General features: G+C 44.8%; 1 protein-coding gene across 1 annotated transcript in view; it reads left to right on the forward strand.

The window, feature by feature from the left end:
- LOC144699706 (growth factor receptor-bound protein 2) overlaps positions 1-17658 on the forward strand; it is a 193290-nt gene extending 175632 nt beyond the window's left edge. Inside the window, exons 3-5 of the mRNA XM_078570856.1 lie at positions 9905-10027; positions 11849-12017; positions 13864-17658. Of these exons, the coding sequence (XP_078426982.1) occupies positions 9905-10027; positions 11849-12017; positions 13864-14049 (478 nt within the window). The 3' untranslated portion in view covers positions 14050-17658. The remainder of the gene's footprint in view (positions 1-9904; positions 10028-11848; positions 12018-13863) is intronic.
- Positions 17659-17872: the final 214 nt, after the last annotated feature.

Below are 17872 nucleotides of genomic sequence, written 5' to 3' on the forward strand. Positions count from 1 at the left end.
GTCTTGCACTCATCAGGACAATTGCAAGAGTACCAACATCAGGGGAAGCAATTTTATATGGTGTGAGAAGAGTGCTGTTTGGTTGGCAAGTGGACTCTGGCAGAGGTATTGCCATGGAGAATGTACCAGTTAATGGTGACTGACAGTTAACTGCCAAGCATTGTTTGAAATTTAAACCAGGCAGCTTGACTCTGGTCAAGACATTGCCCTGGGGAATGAGTCAGCAAATAGCTATCATTTATTTGTTTAGCTGAAACAGGCACCATGTGTGTACATATTCTTTCTGTCTGCAAAGAACAAGTCCCTGTGTTTTAGTATATGCAGCTTCCAGTACACGCAAATGCGGCACACTGCGAGCCCGACTTTTTTTTTATTCATTCACTGGGCCAACATTTATTGCCCATCCCTAGTTGCCCTTGAGAAGGTGGTGGTGAGCTGCCTTCTTGTACCGCTGGAGTCCATGTGGTGTAGGTACACCCACGGTGCTGTTAGAAAGAGAGTTCCAGGATTTTGACCCAGTGACAGTGAAGGAACTCCAAGTCAGGATGGTGAGTGACTTGAAGAAGAACTTTCAGGTGGTGGTGTTCCCATCTATCTGCTGCCCTTGTCCTTCTAGATGGTAGTGGCCGTGAGTTTGGGAGGTGCTGTCAAAGGAGCCTTGGTGAATTCCTGCAGTGCAATCCTAAATTGGTTGTCAGTGTAACTTTTAGCACACTGAGGATTATTTACCAAATGTTGTCCAATCATGGAATCATGTCTAATGTTGGGCACTTTGTTCTGAATTTTGCAAACACGGGCTGGTTGGGTATGGTCAGTACCTTGCCTGTTGCGAACAGCGGAAGGGACATGCTGTTTGATATGTCCCAAAGACTGGTGGATCGTATGGTCTACATACCTAGCGTCACACTGGCACTGAAACTCATATACCACATTACTCATTTGTGAGATAGGCAGTAAGTCTTTTTGGCTTGACGGCAGCAGCCTGTTAGTGGTGAATACCACTCGCGTTGCTACTGTAGAAGAAGCGGTGTGAAATGGCCAGCTTCATTTGTTCAAATTTTTGAGATACCTTGCCCTTCCAGGGTAATCTGAGGCAGATCGGGCATTTTACTGGGCCGAAAGTGATGGCCTTAGGCCCATTCATGAGTTTGCACGGTATACAGCACAAAATGATCTGCTCAGGGTAGCCATTCTGCAGGATGCCTTTGATGTGCCCTATTTCAGCATCAAGCTTGCATGGTGACAAAGTTGCTGATAAGGCCAATCTTATAGTGCATGGAACTATAAGAATCCATGTTGACTATGTCCAATCCTATCATTATTTTCTAAGTGTATTGACCAGTGAAGGTATGCTTGCGGTAGACCATGGTAGAGAACCCTGCTGGCACATTTCTCAACTAGTATGTCAAGGAAAGGGAGTTCTTTTGACTGCTCCATTTCAAAGGTGAATTTGAGCGCAGGATGGAGCCTGTTAAGGCATGCAAGGAAATTACTATATGCTGACACGGATTTGGGTAAAGAAAATATATCATCCACATATCGGAAATATGCAAGGGGTAGGAGGTTGGGTGTCATTTCATCAAAGACACATTTCTCATGGAACCCAACAAATATGTTTGAGAGAGGTGGGCCTAGAGGGGATCCCATGGCACATACATGGCCTCGTTAAAGCGGCACTCAACTGCATGAGTTCCTTCTGGCTCAGCCTCCCACAAGTTGTTAGGTGAGCTATGACTAGTCCTATGCCATTTATTGTCAACATTGAGGAATTACAGCTCTGGGCTACTTGTGCCCTCTGGTTTCCCCTCCTTTGGGACAGGTATTGACTGCACAGTCCAGATTGGGCAACCATTGGGGCAAATTATGGGAGGGGCAGTAGTTTACTGCATTGATCTGGTACCTGGGGGAAATGGTAGCAGTACTCACAATGGCATACGAGTCGTATAACTAGGGAAGTAGAGAGCATTTAAAATTAAATAGGGGGGTGGGGGGGAGGGATGATGTAGGGGAAGTTTGAGTAAATTAAAGGGAAATGACAAAGCAATAGATTAAGGTAGCAATAAAGGTAATGATAATCAGAGTATGGCAGGAAGGGACAGTGATTGCAAACTTGAATGTGCCAGCAGATAGGGCCAGAGCATACAAAACAAGTTTTTTTAAAAAACTGGATGAAGGGCTCTGTGTCTGAATGCTTGCAACATTCACAATAAAACAAATGAATTGTCAGCTCAAATAGAAAATCACATGTATGATCTGAGAGCCATTACAGAGACGTGGCAACAAGGAAACCAAAGCTGGGACCTGAATATAAAAGGGTGTGCGACATTCAAGAAGGGTGGGAAGCTGGGAAAGGTGGTGGTGTAGCTCTGTTAATTAAAGAGGGCATTAGTACTGTAGTGAGAGATTATTTTAGTTCTAAAGATCAAGACATAGAATCAGTTTGGGTGGAACTAAGAAATAGTAAGAGTCACTAAACATTGGTGGGAGTTGTTCACAGGCCACTAAACAGCAGTAAATCACAGTATAGATAAGGAACTTAGAGATGTGCATAATAAGGGTAATATAGTAATCATGGGCGTTTCAATTTACATATAGATTGGGTAAACCTAATTAGTACTAATGTTGAGGGCGAATTTTTGGAATGTATGCAAGATGGTTTTCTAGAGCACTGACAAGAAACCAACTACAGAACGGGCTATTTTAGAATCTAGTGTTGTGCAATGAAAAAGAGCTAATTAATAATCCTGTTGTAAAGGAGCCTTTAGGAAAGAGTGACCATAATATAGAATTTTATATTAAGTTTAAAAGTGATGTAGTTCAATCAGAGACTGGGGTCTTAAATCTAAACAAAGAAAACTGAGGGTATGAGGGGCAAATTAGCTATGGTTGATTGGGACACTACATTTAAAAGTATGATGGTGGACAGACAATGGCTAACATTTAAAGAACTAATACATTGTTTACAACAAAAATATATTTCTTTAATGCATAAAAATCCAGCAAGAAAAGCGTTCCAACCGTGGCTAAGGAAAGAAATCAAGGATTACATTATATTAAAGGAAGAAACATATAAAGTTGCCAAAAAAAGGTAAGCCTGAGAATTGGGAGCATTTTAGAATTCTGCAAAGGAGGACCAAGAGAAAGATTAAGAAAGGGAAAATAGAATGAGAGAGTAAATTAGCGAGAAACATAAACACTGACTGTAAGAGCTTCTACAGGTATGTAAAAAGGAAAAGATTAGATCAGGCCATTACAAGCAGAGGCAGGAGTATTTATAATGGGGAAAAGGGAAATGGCAGAGAAACTAAATAATTACTTTGTGTCTGTCTTCACAAAGGAAGATACAAAAGACCTCGCAGAAATAATAGAGAACCAAAGGACAAGTGGGAATGAGGAACTGAAAGAAATTAGTATTAGTAAATAAGAAGCTCTGGAGAAACTAATGGGACTGAAAGTTGATAAATCCCCGAGACCCAATGATCTACATCCCAGAGTGTTGAAAGAGGTGGCTGTGGAGATCATCTTTCAAAATTCTGTAGCTACTGGAATAGTTCCTACAGATTAGCAAAGACAACTGTGGGTCCATTACAAGCAGAGATGGGAGAATTTATAATGGGGAATAAGTAAATGGCAGAGAAACTATGTTGTGTCTGTCTTCATGGAGGAAAATACTAAAAACCCCACAGAAATAATGGAGAATCAAGGGACTAGTGTAAACTAGGAACTGCAAGATTTTAATATCAGTTAAAAAAAAATGTACTGGAAAAATTAATGGGACTTAAAGTAGATAAATCCTCTGGACCTGATATTTTATATCCCAGAATGTTGAAAGTGGCTGTCGAGGTAGTAGATGCATTGGCAATCATCTTTCAAAATTCTGTAGACTCTGGAAAGGCTCCTGCAGATTGGAAGGTGGCAAATGTAACCCCATTACTTAAGAAAGGAGGGAGAGAGAAAACAGGGAACTACAGACCTGTTAGCCTGACATTAGTAGGGAAAATGCTAGCATCTATAATAAAGGAAGTGATAACAGGATACTTAGAAAATAATGGTAGGATTGGGCAGGGTCAACATGGATTTATAAAAGGGAAATCCTATTTAACAAACCTGTTAGAGTTTTTTGAGGATGTAACTAGCAGAATAGATAATGGGGCGCTGGTAGTTGTGGTATATTTAGATTTTTCAGGAAGCTTTTGAGAAGGTCCCGCACTAGAGGTCAGTAAACAAAATTAGAACACAAAAGATTGGGGGGTATATACTGGCATGGATTGAGAACTGGTTAATGGACAGAAAACAGTAGGAATAAATAGGTAATTTTCAGGTTGGTAGGTTGTGACTAGTGGGGTGCTGAAAGAATCAGTGCTTGGATCCCAGCTAGTCATAATCTATATCAATAATTTGGATGTGGGAACTAATTGTAATATTTCCAAGTTTGCAGATGAGACAAAATTGGTGGAAGTGAGAGTTATGAGGAGGATGCAAAGACACTTCAAGGGGATTTGGAGAGGGTAAGCAAGTGGGCAAAAACTTGGCAGTTGGAATACAATGTGGAGAAATGAAAGGTTATCCACTTTGGTATGAAAAACAGAAATGCAGAGTATTTCTTAAATGGAGAGAGTGTTGAACATCAAAGGGACTTGGGTGCCCTTGTTCATGAGTCACTAAAGGCTGACATGCAGGTACAGCAAACAATTAAGATGGGAAATAGTGTGGTGGCCTGTATTACAAGAGGATTGGCATATAGGAATAAAAATATCTTACTACCATTATATAGAACCATACCTGGAGTATTGTGTGCAGTTTTGATCTCCATAAGGAAAGATATATTTGCCATAGAGGGAGTGCAATGAAAGTTCACTAAATTAATTCCTGGGATGGAGGGATTGCCCTATGAGGAACAATTTCATAGACTGGACCTTTATTCTCTGGAGTTTAGAAGAAAGAGAAGTGACCTCATTCAAACATGCAAAATTCCGACAGAGCTCGACAAGATAGATGCAGGAAGGATGCTTCCCCTAGAACCGGGGGGGGTGGGGGGACACACACTCATAATAAGGGGCAGATTATTTAGGACTGAGATGAGGAATTTCTTCACTCAGCGGGTGGTGAATCTTTGGAATTCTCTGTCCCAGAGGACTGTGAAGGCTCGGTCTTTGAGCATGTTCAGGACTGAGATTGATGGATTTCTGCATATTAAAAACATCAAGGGATATGGGGATAGTGCAGGAAAATTGTGTTGAAGTAGATCAGCTGTGATCTCATTGAATGGCGGAGTGGGCTCAAAGGGCTGAATGGCCTACTCCTATTTTTTATGTTCTTATGTACTGCCTCAACCTCTGACAGGCAACCATCGTTCTTCGTGGGGAGGTCAGATGTTCAAGACATATGGCATCATTTGGCTGGTTCTGTAGCAATTCTACATGCAGGCTGGTGTATAGGTGGTGTTGATGCATCATGATGAGCCTGAAGAGATAAATGAGGTGAAACCAACTGATGTCTGGATTGAGAAGAATTGACAAAACCAGCCCTGGCACCTTGGCCCCCGTGACAAAGGGTTCAAATCCCAGGGGCACAGAATAAAAATAAGGATATTCCGTTGAACCCCTTCAGCCATAGGGTGAAAGCTTAGAAGAAAATTATCAGCTAAGTTGGTGAAGCAGACTGAGCCTGCAGAGATAACTGGAAACAAAAATAAAAATAGCTGGAAAAACTCAGCAGGTCTGACAGCATCTGTGGAGAGGAACACAGTTAACGTTTCGAGTCCGTATGACTCTTCATCAGAACTGAGGAAAAATAGAAATGAGGTGAAATATAAGCTGGTTGAGGGGGGTGGGACAGGTAGAGCTGGATAGAGTGCCAGTGATAGGTGGAGGCAAAGAAGAGATTGCCAAAGATGTCATAGACAAAAGAACAAAGGGGTGTTGATGGTGGTGATATTAGCTAAGAAATGTGCTAATGGTGACATTAAGAGTAGAAAGCAGAACGAGCAAGTGACAGATAGCCCTGGTGGGGGTGGGGTAGGGGGAAGGGATTGAAATAGGCTAAAAGGTGGAGATGAAACAATGGATGGGAATACATTTAAAAATAATGGAAATAGGTGGGGAAAGAAAAATATGTTTTAAAAAATATAAATAATTAGAAAAAGGGGGATCGGAAAGGGGGTGGGGATGGAGGAGAGAGTTCATGATCTGAAGTTGTTGAACTCAATATTAAGTCCAGCAGGCTGTAAAGTGCCTAGTCGGAAGATGAGGTGCTGTTCCTCCAGTTTGCGTTGAGCTTCACTGGAACATTGCAGCAGGCCAAGGACGGACATGTGGGCTTAAGAGCAGGGTGGTGTGTTGAAATGGCAAGCGACAGGGTGGTCTGGGTCATGCTTGCGGACAGACCGAAGGTGTTCCCCAAAGCGGTCACTCAGTCTGCGTTTGGTCTCTCCAATGTCGAGGAGACGGCATTGGGAGCAGCGAATGCAGTAGACTAAATTAAGGGAAGTGCAAGTGACGTGCTGCTTCACTTGAAAGGAATGTTTGGGCCCTTGGACAGTGAGGAGGGCGGAAGTAAAGGGGCAGGTGTTGCACCTTCTATGGTTGCATGGGAAGGTGCCGTGGGAGGGGGTTGAGGTGTAGGGGGTGAGGGAGGAGTGGACCAGGGTGCCCCGGAGGGTACGATCCCTGCGGAATGCCGCCGGGGGGGGTGAAGGGAAGATGTGTTTGGTGGTGGTATCATGCTGGAATTGGCGGAAATGGCGGAGGATGATCCTTTGAATGCGGAGGCTGTTGGGGTTATAAGTGAGGACAAGGGGGACCCTATCATGGTTCTGGGAGGGAGAGGAAGGTGTGAGGGCGGATGGGCGGGAGATGGGCCGGACACGGTTGAGGGCCCTGTCAACCTGGTTAAGGAAGAAGGAGGACATGTCAGAGGAACTGTTTTGGAAAGTGGCATCATCAGAACAGATGCGATGGAGGCGAAGGAACTGAGAGAATGGGTTGGAGTCCTTACAGGAAGCGGGGTGTGAGGAGCTGTAGTCGAGGTAGCTGTGGGAGTTGGTAGGCTTGTAATGGATATTGGTGGACAGTCTATCACCAGAAATTGAGACAGAGAGGTCAAGGAAGGGAAGGGAAATGGCAGTGATGGACCATGTGAAACTGATGGAGGGGTGGAAATTGGAAGCAAAATTAATAAAAGTTTTCCAGGTCTAGACAAGAGCATGAAGTGGCACCGAAGCAGTCATCAATATACCGGAGAAAGAGTTGTGGGAGGGGGCCTGAGTAGGACTGGAGCAAGGAATGTTCCACATACTCCATAAAGAGACAGGCAAAACTGGGGCCCATGCGGGTACCCATAGTCACACCTTTTATTTGGGGGAAGTGAGACAAGTTTCAGGAGAAATTGTTCAGTGAGAGAACAAGTTCAGCCAGACGGGGGAGAGTTGTGGTGGATGGGGATTGTTCGGGCCTCTGTTCGAGGAAGAAGCGGAGAGCCCTCAGACCATCCTGGTGGGGGATGGAGGTGTAGAGGGATTGGATGTCCGTGGTGAAGCGGAGGTGGTTGGGGCCAGGGAACTGGAAATTGTTGATATGATGTAGGGAATCGTGGGTGTAGGTGGGAAGAGACTGGACAAGGGGAAAGAGAATGGAGTCAAGGTAGCAAGAAATGAGTTCCATTGGGCAGGAACAGGCTGACACAATCAGTCTGCCGGGACAGTTCTGTTTGTGGATTTTGGGTAGGAGGTAGAAGCGGGCCGTCTGAGGTTGGGAGACTGAGGTTGGAAGCTGTGGAGGGAAGATCTCCAGAGGTGATGAGGTCTGTGACAGTCCTGGAAACAATGGCTTGATGTTCGGTGGTGGGGCCATGGTCCAGGGGGAGGTAGGAGGAAGTGTCTGCGAGATGACACTCAGCCTCTGCGAGGTAGAGGTCAGTGCGCCAGACAACAACAGCACCACCCTTATCAGCAGATTTGATGACAAAGTCTGGGTTGGACCTGAGAGAACGGAGTGCAACAAGTTCAGAAAGAGACAGGTTAGATTGGATGAGAGGAGCAGAGAAATTAATACGACTGATGTCATGCCGACAGTTCTCAATGAAAAGATCAAGAGCAAGTAAGAATCCAGAGGGAGGGGTCCAGGTGGAGGGAGAATATTGGAGGCGGATAAAAGGATCCGTTGAACGGGGAGAGGACTCCTGCCCAAAGAAGTGAGCACTGAGACAAAGGCGGTGGAAGAAGAGTTCAGCATCGTGCCGAGCCCGAAATTTGTTGAGGTGAGGGTGTAAGGGTATGAAACTGAGTCCTTTGCTGAGCACTGAACATTCAGCATCAGAGAGGGGAAGGTCAGGGGGTAAGGTGAATACACGGCCGAGATTGGAAGACGGGATGGGGTCAGAGGGTGTCGATGAGTTGTTGGAGTGTGCGTTCCTTTGCACCTGAAAGAAAGAGACAAAGTTTCTTGTTGAGGCGTCGGTTGAGCCGAAGAATAAAATGAAACTGGGGGCAAGGACAGCTTAGAGATAGGGTGAGTCGGCGCTGCCGGAGGGAGAGGTCGAGTGTGTTCATATGGTGGCGCATGGCACTGCGTGTGGATCTCAGGATACGACGAGAACAGCAGTCCCAGGAGCGTTATATGTCCCAGAGATACCTGTAATCCTGGGTGGGTTCGAAACATGAGGGATGGAACTTCAGTTGGAATCCACGTGGGGTAAGATGGAGACAGTCACTGAGGAAGGAAATATGGCTGTGAAAGCGAGTTTTAGTGAATACCTTGTCAAATACCAGGAGAGAAATGGAAAGCAATGAAGGTGAACAGGGCAAAAGAGGCAAGCGGAAATTCTGTGGGAGAGAAGAGCAGTACTTCTTCAAGGTAGGCATTCCTGGAAGAGAAGTGGCAGTCAATTAAACACTAAGATAAAAGCAAAATACTGTGGATGCTGGAAATCTGAAACAAAAATAAAAATAGTTGGAAAAACTCAGCAGGTCTGACCGCACCTGTGGAGAGGAATACAGTTAATGTTTTGAGTCCGTATGACTCTTCATCAGAACTAAGAAAAAATAGAAATGAGGTGAAATATAAGCTGGTTGAGGGGGGTGGGACAGGTAGAGCTGGATAGAGGGCCAGTGATAGGTGGATGTGTTTGTGGAAGGATTGAGGGGTGTAGTTAGATGGTTGTGATCACTGAAAGCAGGATGGACTGAGTCCAATAAATTGCCTTTCCTGCCTCAGCTTATCTGCTGCTGAAACTCTCATCCATGCCTTTATTATGGCTTGGCCACCATTTGTTGCCCATCCCTGATTGCCCATGAGAAGGTGGAGGTGAGCCACCTTGAGCTGCTGCAATCCACCTGGTGGTGTAGGTACACCCATTGTGCAGTTAAGGAGTGAGTTCCAAAATTTTGACCCAGCGACAGTGAAGAAATATTTCCAAGTCAGTGGAATGTGGCTTGGAGGGGAACTTGGTGGTGTTCCCATGTGTTTGCTGCCCTTGTCCCTCTAGAGATCATTAATTTGGAAGTGCTGTGAAAGGAGGCTTGATGAGTTGCTGTAGTGTGTCTTGTAGATGTAACCTTCCCTGATTTTCATTGCCCTAAAATTGGAGGCTGTGCCTTCACCTTTCTAGGCTCGGAGAACTCCATTTGCCTCTCTAAATCCCTCTACTTTCCTCACTCCCTTTTTAAGTTCCTTAAAACCTCAATCATCTGGCCAACTATCCTAATGTCCCCTTTTTTAGCTCGGTGTCACTTTTTTTCTCTCTCAATCGTGCCTCTGAAGCGCCTTGGGATATTTTGCTATATTAAAATTGCAGTATGACTATAAAGTTGTGATAATTTTGGTCAGAGACATGGGAATACTTAGACCTCCCAGCGTGGCATTTATCACTGGGTACCAATGTGATTTTCCACTGTTTCCTTTTACAGATGGTTTTTCGGGAAAATCTCCAGAGCAAAGGCAGAGGAGCTGCTCAGCAAACAGAGGCACGATGGAGCCTTCCTCATACGGGAAAGTGAAAGTGCTCCTGGAGACTTCTCACTCTCAGTCAAGTGAGTATCAGCAGGCACCGAGTCCAAGGAGGAAGTCCACCACTTCCCCACCCCAACATCCCACTGCAGAAGCACTCATCTGCAGGATGTCTTCTAAGAACTTGAACATGAGTAGGAGTAAGCCAATCGGCCCCTTGAGCCTGCTTCATCATTCAATACGATCATGTCTGATCTTCTAACTTAATGCCACTTTCTCGCCATATCCTGCCAAACATTGACCGATTTTGGTCTCGAATATACTCAATGACGGAGCATCTACAGCTCTGTGGTAGAGAATCCTCGAAGCTTCATAACTGAGGGAAGAAATTTCTTATCTCAGTCCTAAATGGCTGATCCCTTATCCTTAGACTATGCGACTAAGTTCTAGACACTCCAACCAGCGGAAATAGCTTCTCAGCATCGATCCTGTCGAGCCCTCAAAACAATTCTGTGCATTATCTCATAGCTCTGCAAAGGGGCTTTCATTTTAACCAGTTATTGAACAAAGGTGTGACAATGGATTGAGCTGTTTTCAGTAGGAGTGGAACTGGGTTCGATATACAGGAGCTCTCCTCTCCCCACCACATGGTGCTGTCTGATTAAAGATAGAATTTGGATTTTATTTGGCAGATGAAGTTGGTTTCAGCTTGTCCTGCTGGATATGAGACAATTCTGTGACAGCCCCTTGAGAGAATTAAAGTCTCCGTATATACTGCTCCTAAATAGAACCTGCAGGCCCGTCATCCTTTACTCTAAGGTGGGTACGGGTTCTTCCTTCCTTTTGCTCCCCTTCCATCCAGTTTGGGATTCCTAGAAGGACACTGCTATTAAGAAATAACTGAAAGGCCTTTAACAGAGATACAAATTTAAGTCAATTAGCAAGAGCCTCATGATGGATTAAATGGCCTTAGTCTGTCTGTAACGTTCCATGTGCGGAGAGCCAGGTTTCTGGGACCAAGGGCTTTTGTTCATTTTGATACAAAAATGTATGGAAATGGGGCAAATACAATTATCCTGGAATTATCTTTAATTTCATTTTAAAGAGCTCAAGGTATTTCTTTTTAAACCAAACTTCTCCCTCCCCCCAAATTTGAGTTTGAATCATTGTACATTATTCTGTGGCTAAAACTGAATTATTCTTGCAGCCTCCCTCCTTGTGACTCCCCTTGGACAAGCTGCAGGATCAGGACCATTGCTGTATCAAAGCTGCAAGCTGACAACACACATCTGGGGAATTTTTAACCTGTTATCTGTGCAGACAAATCTGGACATTTAGGTTCTGGAGCAATGGGCCTGCAGCTTCTAACTGTAGCTCACTGTTGCCCCCTAGTTATGTGAGCAGTACTGGCAACTGTTGTAACTGTGTGGCCTCTTAAGTTGGATTTGAAAATGTTTGATCACAGAATTTTTCTCAGAGATAAAGGCACCAATAATTCTGAGGATTGATCAATGAAACATTGAAGCTGGGGCAACAATGAAGGGAGCTACATTGGGCCTTGATGCTTCTTGGCTAAGGGCTGGAGTAGGGCACGTTTGAGCAGGGCTGGTCAAATCCAGCAACTTCTAGGGTGTGGATTGTTTACAGGCCAGATGAGGACAGTTGTGATGTTCCCCATGGTTAAATAGCCCAGCAACTGCCATCTCCTGTATGAAGGTTGGCTACTGGCCAAGGTGCTAAAGGGTGACCTGTTCATCTGGGATATGCAGCCTAGCAATAGCCTGTGCCTTTGGGAGAAGCGAAAAGGACTAAAGACAACACAGAGCTGGGTGTAGTTTCAATTGTGAAATTTCTGTGTAAGTGCCTTTTAAAAACAATTGCTTTCCTTTCTATGTTCCTTGCAGGTTTGGGAATGATGTGCAGCATTTTAAAGTGCTACGTGATGGTGCAGGGAAGTACTTTCTGTGGGTAGTAAAATTTAACTCTCTGAATGAACTGGTGGACTATCACAGATCCACGTCCGTGTCACGAAACCAACAGATCTTCCTGCGTGACATTGAGCAGGTCCCACAGGTGAGGAGAAGCCAATTGCACTGCTGGGCAAAGGTTAAAGAACTGGGTTCTCACTGTAGCTGTACAGGTCTTGTTGCAGGTTTCCTGTTGACTCTTTTTTTGCAGAATATTTCCTGCCCATGGGTCAGACTGCTTCACAAATTGGGAATGTGCTGTTCAGTTTCCACATTTCATCAATCTCATTGCGCCCCCAGCATATGGCTGAGCAGGGCACTGTGCCTCCAATTGCCCAGTATAGACTCTTGGCTCCTGGGGTCAGACTGTTCCAAAGGGCTGAGCATTATGGAGTTGGAAAGGTTGAAAATGGAGAAGCTGAGATGGAGAATAAAGGAGACATACATAGGACTTTGAGGTCAGGATAGGGGTCAATCATGATTACCCCCATGGTTGCTTACTATCTCTGCTTGCAAACAATGGCCACAGCAATTGTGGGCTCCTAGAAACATGGCTATTTTCAGCCATAAAAGATCACTCACCCCTCTAATGAGATTTCCTGCTGTCCTAGCAGTTGGAACCAATATGTTTCTGCAACGTACTTATCCAGTTTCACCCAAAAGAGTTGTTGGGTTTTATCTTTGGGAGGAAAGGAAGCAAAAAGGGAGGGAAATATGAGGAGTTTGTACCAAAGTGGAGATTGACCTGCTGTCTTTCCCAGTGGTCAGAGTGTACTGAATGGAGGGTGAAATGGATGGGGAACCCTGAACACTTGCATCTACTCGTGCTATAGTTGAAACCAGGAACTTGCGGTGGAATTTAGGACATGTCTGACATAGAGAGGAGGCTGAGGAATTTTGATGCAATTATTTTAAAATTCTCATTCTTGCATTCAGATCCCTTCCTATCTCTAAACTTCTCCAGACCTATAACCGCACCCCCCCACAAGATCTCTGCACACCTCCAATTTCACCTCTGACACTTGGCTTAAAATCAAGTCCAGACGCAAAACAAAAGCCCCCTATGCCAGCTGACTCTCAGTACTGCATGCAATTGGCTTTGGGCACACTCAATCCCATTCCAACCATCAGCCCACAGTGCAGAAGGGTGCCTGGTGAGAAATGCAAAGCATGACATTGGCACAACAGGGAGCGTGCTTTTGAATGTGGGCTGAAGTACATAGGTGAGGCCAGAGAAATCCGTGCAGTACCTCCCCTGGGAGTGTTTGATGGAACAGTGTATATAGGGAGCTTTATTCTAATCCGTGCTGTGCCTACCCTGGGAGCTTTTGACTGAACTGTGTAGACGGAGTTTTATTTGAATCTTTGCTGTACCAGCCCCAGAAGTGTTTGATAGAACATTGTAGAGCTTTCCCTCTGTATCTAACCCTTGCTATGCCTGCCCTGAAAATGTTTATCACTAACGTCTCTCATTACTTTGATCACAATACGACATTGTGATAAAGAACTGCTTTCCCAAGTGATTCCAAGGGGTTATAGCTGGTTTTCTCTCACCTGCTCCTAAAGGTGAAATGGGTCTGAGCACTAACTAACTAAAACCACCACTCTTCAACAGAAGTGGTCAGCCTGAAATGGCTTGGAGGCACAGTGTATTGTCTGCAAGAGAGCAGAATAGCAGGGGTCTTTGTTGCTGCATGGTATCTACAGGGGTCTTGCTTTGACTGGAGTTTGCCCCTTTGACTTTCTGCACTGTGGGTTCCAGTGTTGTGTTGTGGCCCACAAGAGGAAGGGGGATCCCAAATCGTGGAGTCGGGTGCAAGGGTAGTTCCACTGAAGCACGGCTGTCCCTTCTCAACCTTCCCGAGATAGCTGTCTGCTTTGTGCCTGTACTGAAACACATCCTGTCTATCTGGTTAACTGTGTCTTTATTCTTCTCCCAAACCTCCTAACAGCAACCCACGTACGTGCAAGCGCTCTTCGACTTTGACCCCCAGGAGGAAGGTGAACTCGGATTCCGCCGCGGCGACTTCATCCAGGTTCTTGACAATTCAGACCCCAACTGGTGGAAGGGCAGTTGCCACGGGCAGTCGGGCATGTTCCCCCGCAATTACGTCACCCCAGTCAACAGGAACATCTGATGGACAGCAGTGCTGATACCTGAAAGCAGTTGCGGCTCCCCCGTGAACTTCACAGTCTGTACGGAACTTCAAACTAAAGCGCCAAAACCAATTCTATGGGAGGGGGAACAGAAAATCTGAGCAGTTTCACCATTAGGTTTCTGCAGCTGCTTCTCCCACCCCATCCCCTCCTCTTCTCTCCCCCTGTCAGTCTGTGCATGGGTTATAATTCCATTACTTTTATCATGTTGTAGAATTTAAATGATTTTTTTTCTATGCAAATATTGGATAATCTTATCAGAGATGTAACACAGACTAGAGATTAGTAACAGTCCTTGCCTTGGGTCTTTTTAAAAGGAAAAAAAAAATCATTCTCAGCCTTGTGCATTTCAGACACAGAATTCCTGCTTTAATTTTCTCCTCTTGTTTTTGTATAAATTATGGTAATTTAGCTTGTCCTTGGAAATAAACCTAAAGTTTCCTTTAGCAGCTAGCAGCTATAGGAATCATGTATAAATTGTCAAGATGATTTGTAATTTTAGAATAACTTGAGGGCTTTTATCAACAGCATGTTATAGGAGCTTATACAGGAGGTTGGGCTTCTTATGGTCTAAAAGGTGTGTGGTTGAGCACTTTCTGAATCCTGTCTTCATAGTGCCTTTTAATTTTCTTTTTTTTGTTGTTGAATATACCAACGCAGACCCTGGCTGATAACTTATTTCCAGTTCACCTTGATAGGTGTGAGCTGTGGTTAGTTCAGAGATGATGGGCATTTACGCTGAGGAGCTGCTGAACATCTATCCCATGGCTGGGTGATGGGGTTTGAATGTGAGATTGGACAAGGCGAATCCAGAGCCTGGTTTTTGTATTCTGTGCCCATTCGCTGCAAAACAGCCCTCTGTCCCTTTCACGTTCCACTGCAAGTTGGGGCTCTGATCGAATGACAGAGCAGCTCTGGATTAACTCTGTTGCATTTATATGTCAGGGATGTGCTGGCGAATCAAACCCTTGGTAACATTGAAAGGGATGTGTAACTGCATGAAAGCGGCAGATTAATCCACAATGGGGATGATTCCTCGGCCTCTCACGGCAGTGAATTCCTGGTGTGTGGCCCCTGTGGCCATATTCACTGCGCTGAGACGTTGGGGTTAAGTACTTTTCTCTTCATTATCAGTCACATTCAAGCTGGTTTTTACACTCGGTCCAGCTGATCCCTCCAGCCAGATTTGTATTTATATAAAGCAGCATTGTAATACTGAGGGAACTGTGCACCGTTTCACCCCGCATACCTTGGACAATGGGAGTTTGATTTTTATTTTGAACTGAACACATTATTTGATGACATAACTGAGATATTCTAATCCTTAGTGAACTCTCTTTAAAGCCATCTTGATGCTTTTACTAAACTTTCCTCCTTCTTTGTTTCTATCGCAACTGAGCACTGTAATAATTAATCCATTTCTTGGGCTTTTTTACTTTAAGCAAAAGTGGGCACATGACTCTCTGACTGATCACAGAGATTAGTTGGAACTGAACCAAGGTGACGAGTTATTGCTGTTCAGACCTGGTCGGTTGCTGTAGTTCTTGCGCTTGGTGACCCCAGCCCAGTTTCACTTTGCCAAAACCACCGTGATTTTTGAGCCTGGTATTTTGGGGTGTTGGGGTCTTCGCCATCTGCAGGATTCGCTTCCCACTGTCTCAATAGTGCGGTGCTCAAGCATGACCATGCCAGTGACACCAGGTTCAGAGTGCCATCGACAATCCAGTGTCTGATTATGACAGCCACACAGTTGCCAGCTTGGCTAAAGCCTGGCAGTAGAGGAGTATCTTGCCATGGTGGTATGGGGGTGATGGACAGGCCAAATGGGCACATTCACCCTTAGACATGTCGCAGCCAAATACCTGTGTTGGTAATGGGAACACATGCGGAGCTGGTGTCATGCTTTCAACATAAAGAGAATGTGTAAGAAATTTGGATAGGAAAATCAGGAGTGTAGGATAGATCGGTACCAGAATTTACCAGCCTAGGGTAAGAGGAATATCCAGAGTTGTCACACAGTACAAGTCTGGAGCCCCTACTCTCAGCATCTACTACAAATAAGGAATAAGGTAAAAGTTAGTACCTGCAGGGTACTGTTATGGCTCTTCACCCCATCCAGATAGTATTCCTAATGGTAAATGCATCTCCACACTGATGCAGGGTAATGATTGGTACCTGAATGTCCCCAGGTATCAATTGAGAAGATTAAGAATGGAGACCAATTCCTCAGACCCTTCTGCAGATGGTTGAAGAGCAGATTGGAACAAAGTTCCTAGACCCAAGTGGGCAACAGAATTCACCAAAGGCAGCAAGACGCAGGGGAGGGGTGGGTGGTAATCCTCAGTCAACAGAGGTCTGGATGCACATTGAGACTGGCCCCAAAGCAGGATGGGTGGTAACTAAAGCCAGCTTCCGATCCGTGTCCTGGTAATAATATGACTTGGGTTCCTGTATAGTTAACTGTTGAGCACTGTTGCTCATCACCCCCCGCCCCATCTCCTTTTGCCATGCCTGTAAGCAATGTCATACATTGATTTTAAAATGTATGTAATGAATTGCAGATTCTGTTTATTGCTGTTTGACTTCTGTTCAATGTTGCTGAATGCCCAGCTAGAAACACCAGGTATGTACTATTACATGAGCAAGGAAGCACCTGGCTGGGCACCAGTACAGTCCAGTCTCTTGCATGTGCTCCTAAAGATGGTTAGCATATTACTTGTTCTTTAGGGGAGACCTGAGGTGTTTGAATGACCAACAGCTTGATAGTGATTGCTGTACCATTCAGCAGGGAATCGGGAGTGGACATGAGACCGCACAGAGTTCTCAAACATAATGTGTAGAAGCACATACAACAATTGGCATTGTTTTTATTGGTCAAGTCTCAGTAGTGGTGAGTAGGACTGGAACCACTGGTCAAATCCTGGGTCGTTCAATCAGAGTGCGTGTTGTCACTTCTGGGAGTTGGGTTTAGATTTGTCCTGAACTGACCCTGAAAGGATGTAATGTTGTAACAGACTTTGGGAAATGTGACTCAATACAGAAAACTATCCAGTACACACATTCAGATCCTCACAGGAGGATGCCTGGTATGGGAACACCGTGCATCTCAGTGCTGCACCTGGTGCGGCTATCTGTAAGTGACTAATGCCAGCACTATGTCTATAATAGCAAATGTTCTGTTCCCCAGCCTGTAACTTTAAATATGTTCTACCAAGCATTCTAACCAGTGGTGGAAATGCAACCATTGATGTTATAACAGAGGCCTGTGCATGTGAATATTTATTTTTATAGCTGCATATGCTCTGTGCAAGACAGCATTTAACACTCTGACTGGGCTTGGTTAGCAGAGTCTGGTACAAATATCCTATTCCTGGCATGGAGAAGGGAAATTGCTCATCACTTCAATATTGCATAAAGCACTTTGTGTGAACTTAACTCTTCCCTTCAAATATCTTCAATCACCAGCAAATTGGCTGTATTCCCTGCTGTGACACTTGTACCCACCACTACTGTAGCCCAGTGTTATACAGTGACACTTGTACCCACCACCAATGTAGCCCAGTATTACAGTGGTAGATCTGCATGCACCAGTACTGTACCCCAGTGTTATAGTGACGGACCTGTACCTACCAGTACTGTACCCCAGTGTTATACAGTGATGGACCTGCACCCATCAGTACTGTACCCATGTTATACAATGGCAGACCTGCATACACCAGTAATGCAGCCATCAGTACTGTACCCTAGACAGATTCTCCCCACATTTGGCAAGATACTCTAATTTTATTGCTTGCTGCTTTCACA

The sequence above is a fragment of the Cetorhinus maximus genome, chromosome 24 (assembly GCF_964194155.1).
Source record: "Cetorhinus maximus chromosome 24, sCetMax3.hap1.1, whole genome shotgun sequence".
Lineage (NCBI taxonomy): Eukaryota > Metazoa > Chordata > Chondrichthyes > Lamniformes > Cetorhinidae > Cetorhinus > Cetorhinus maximus.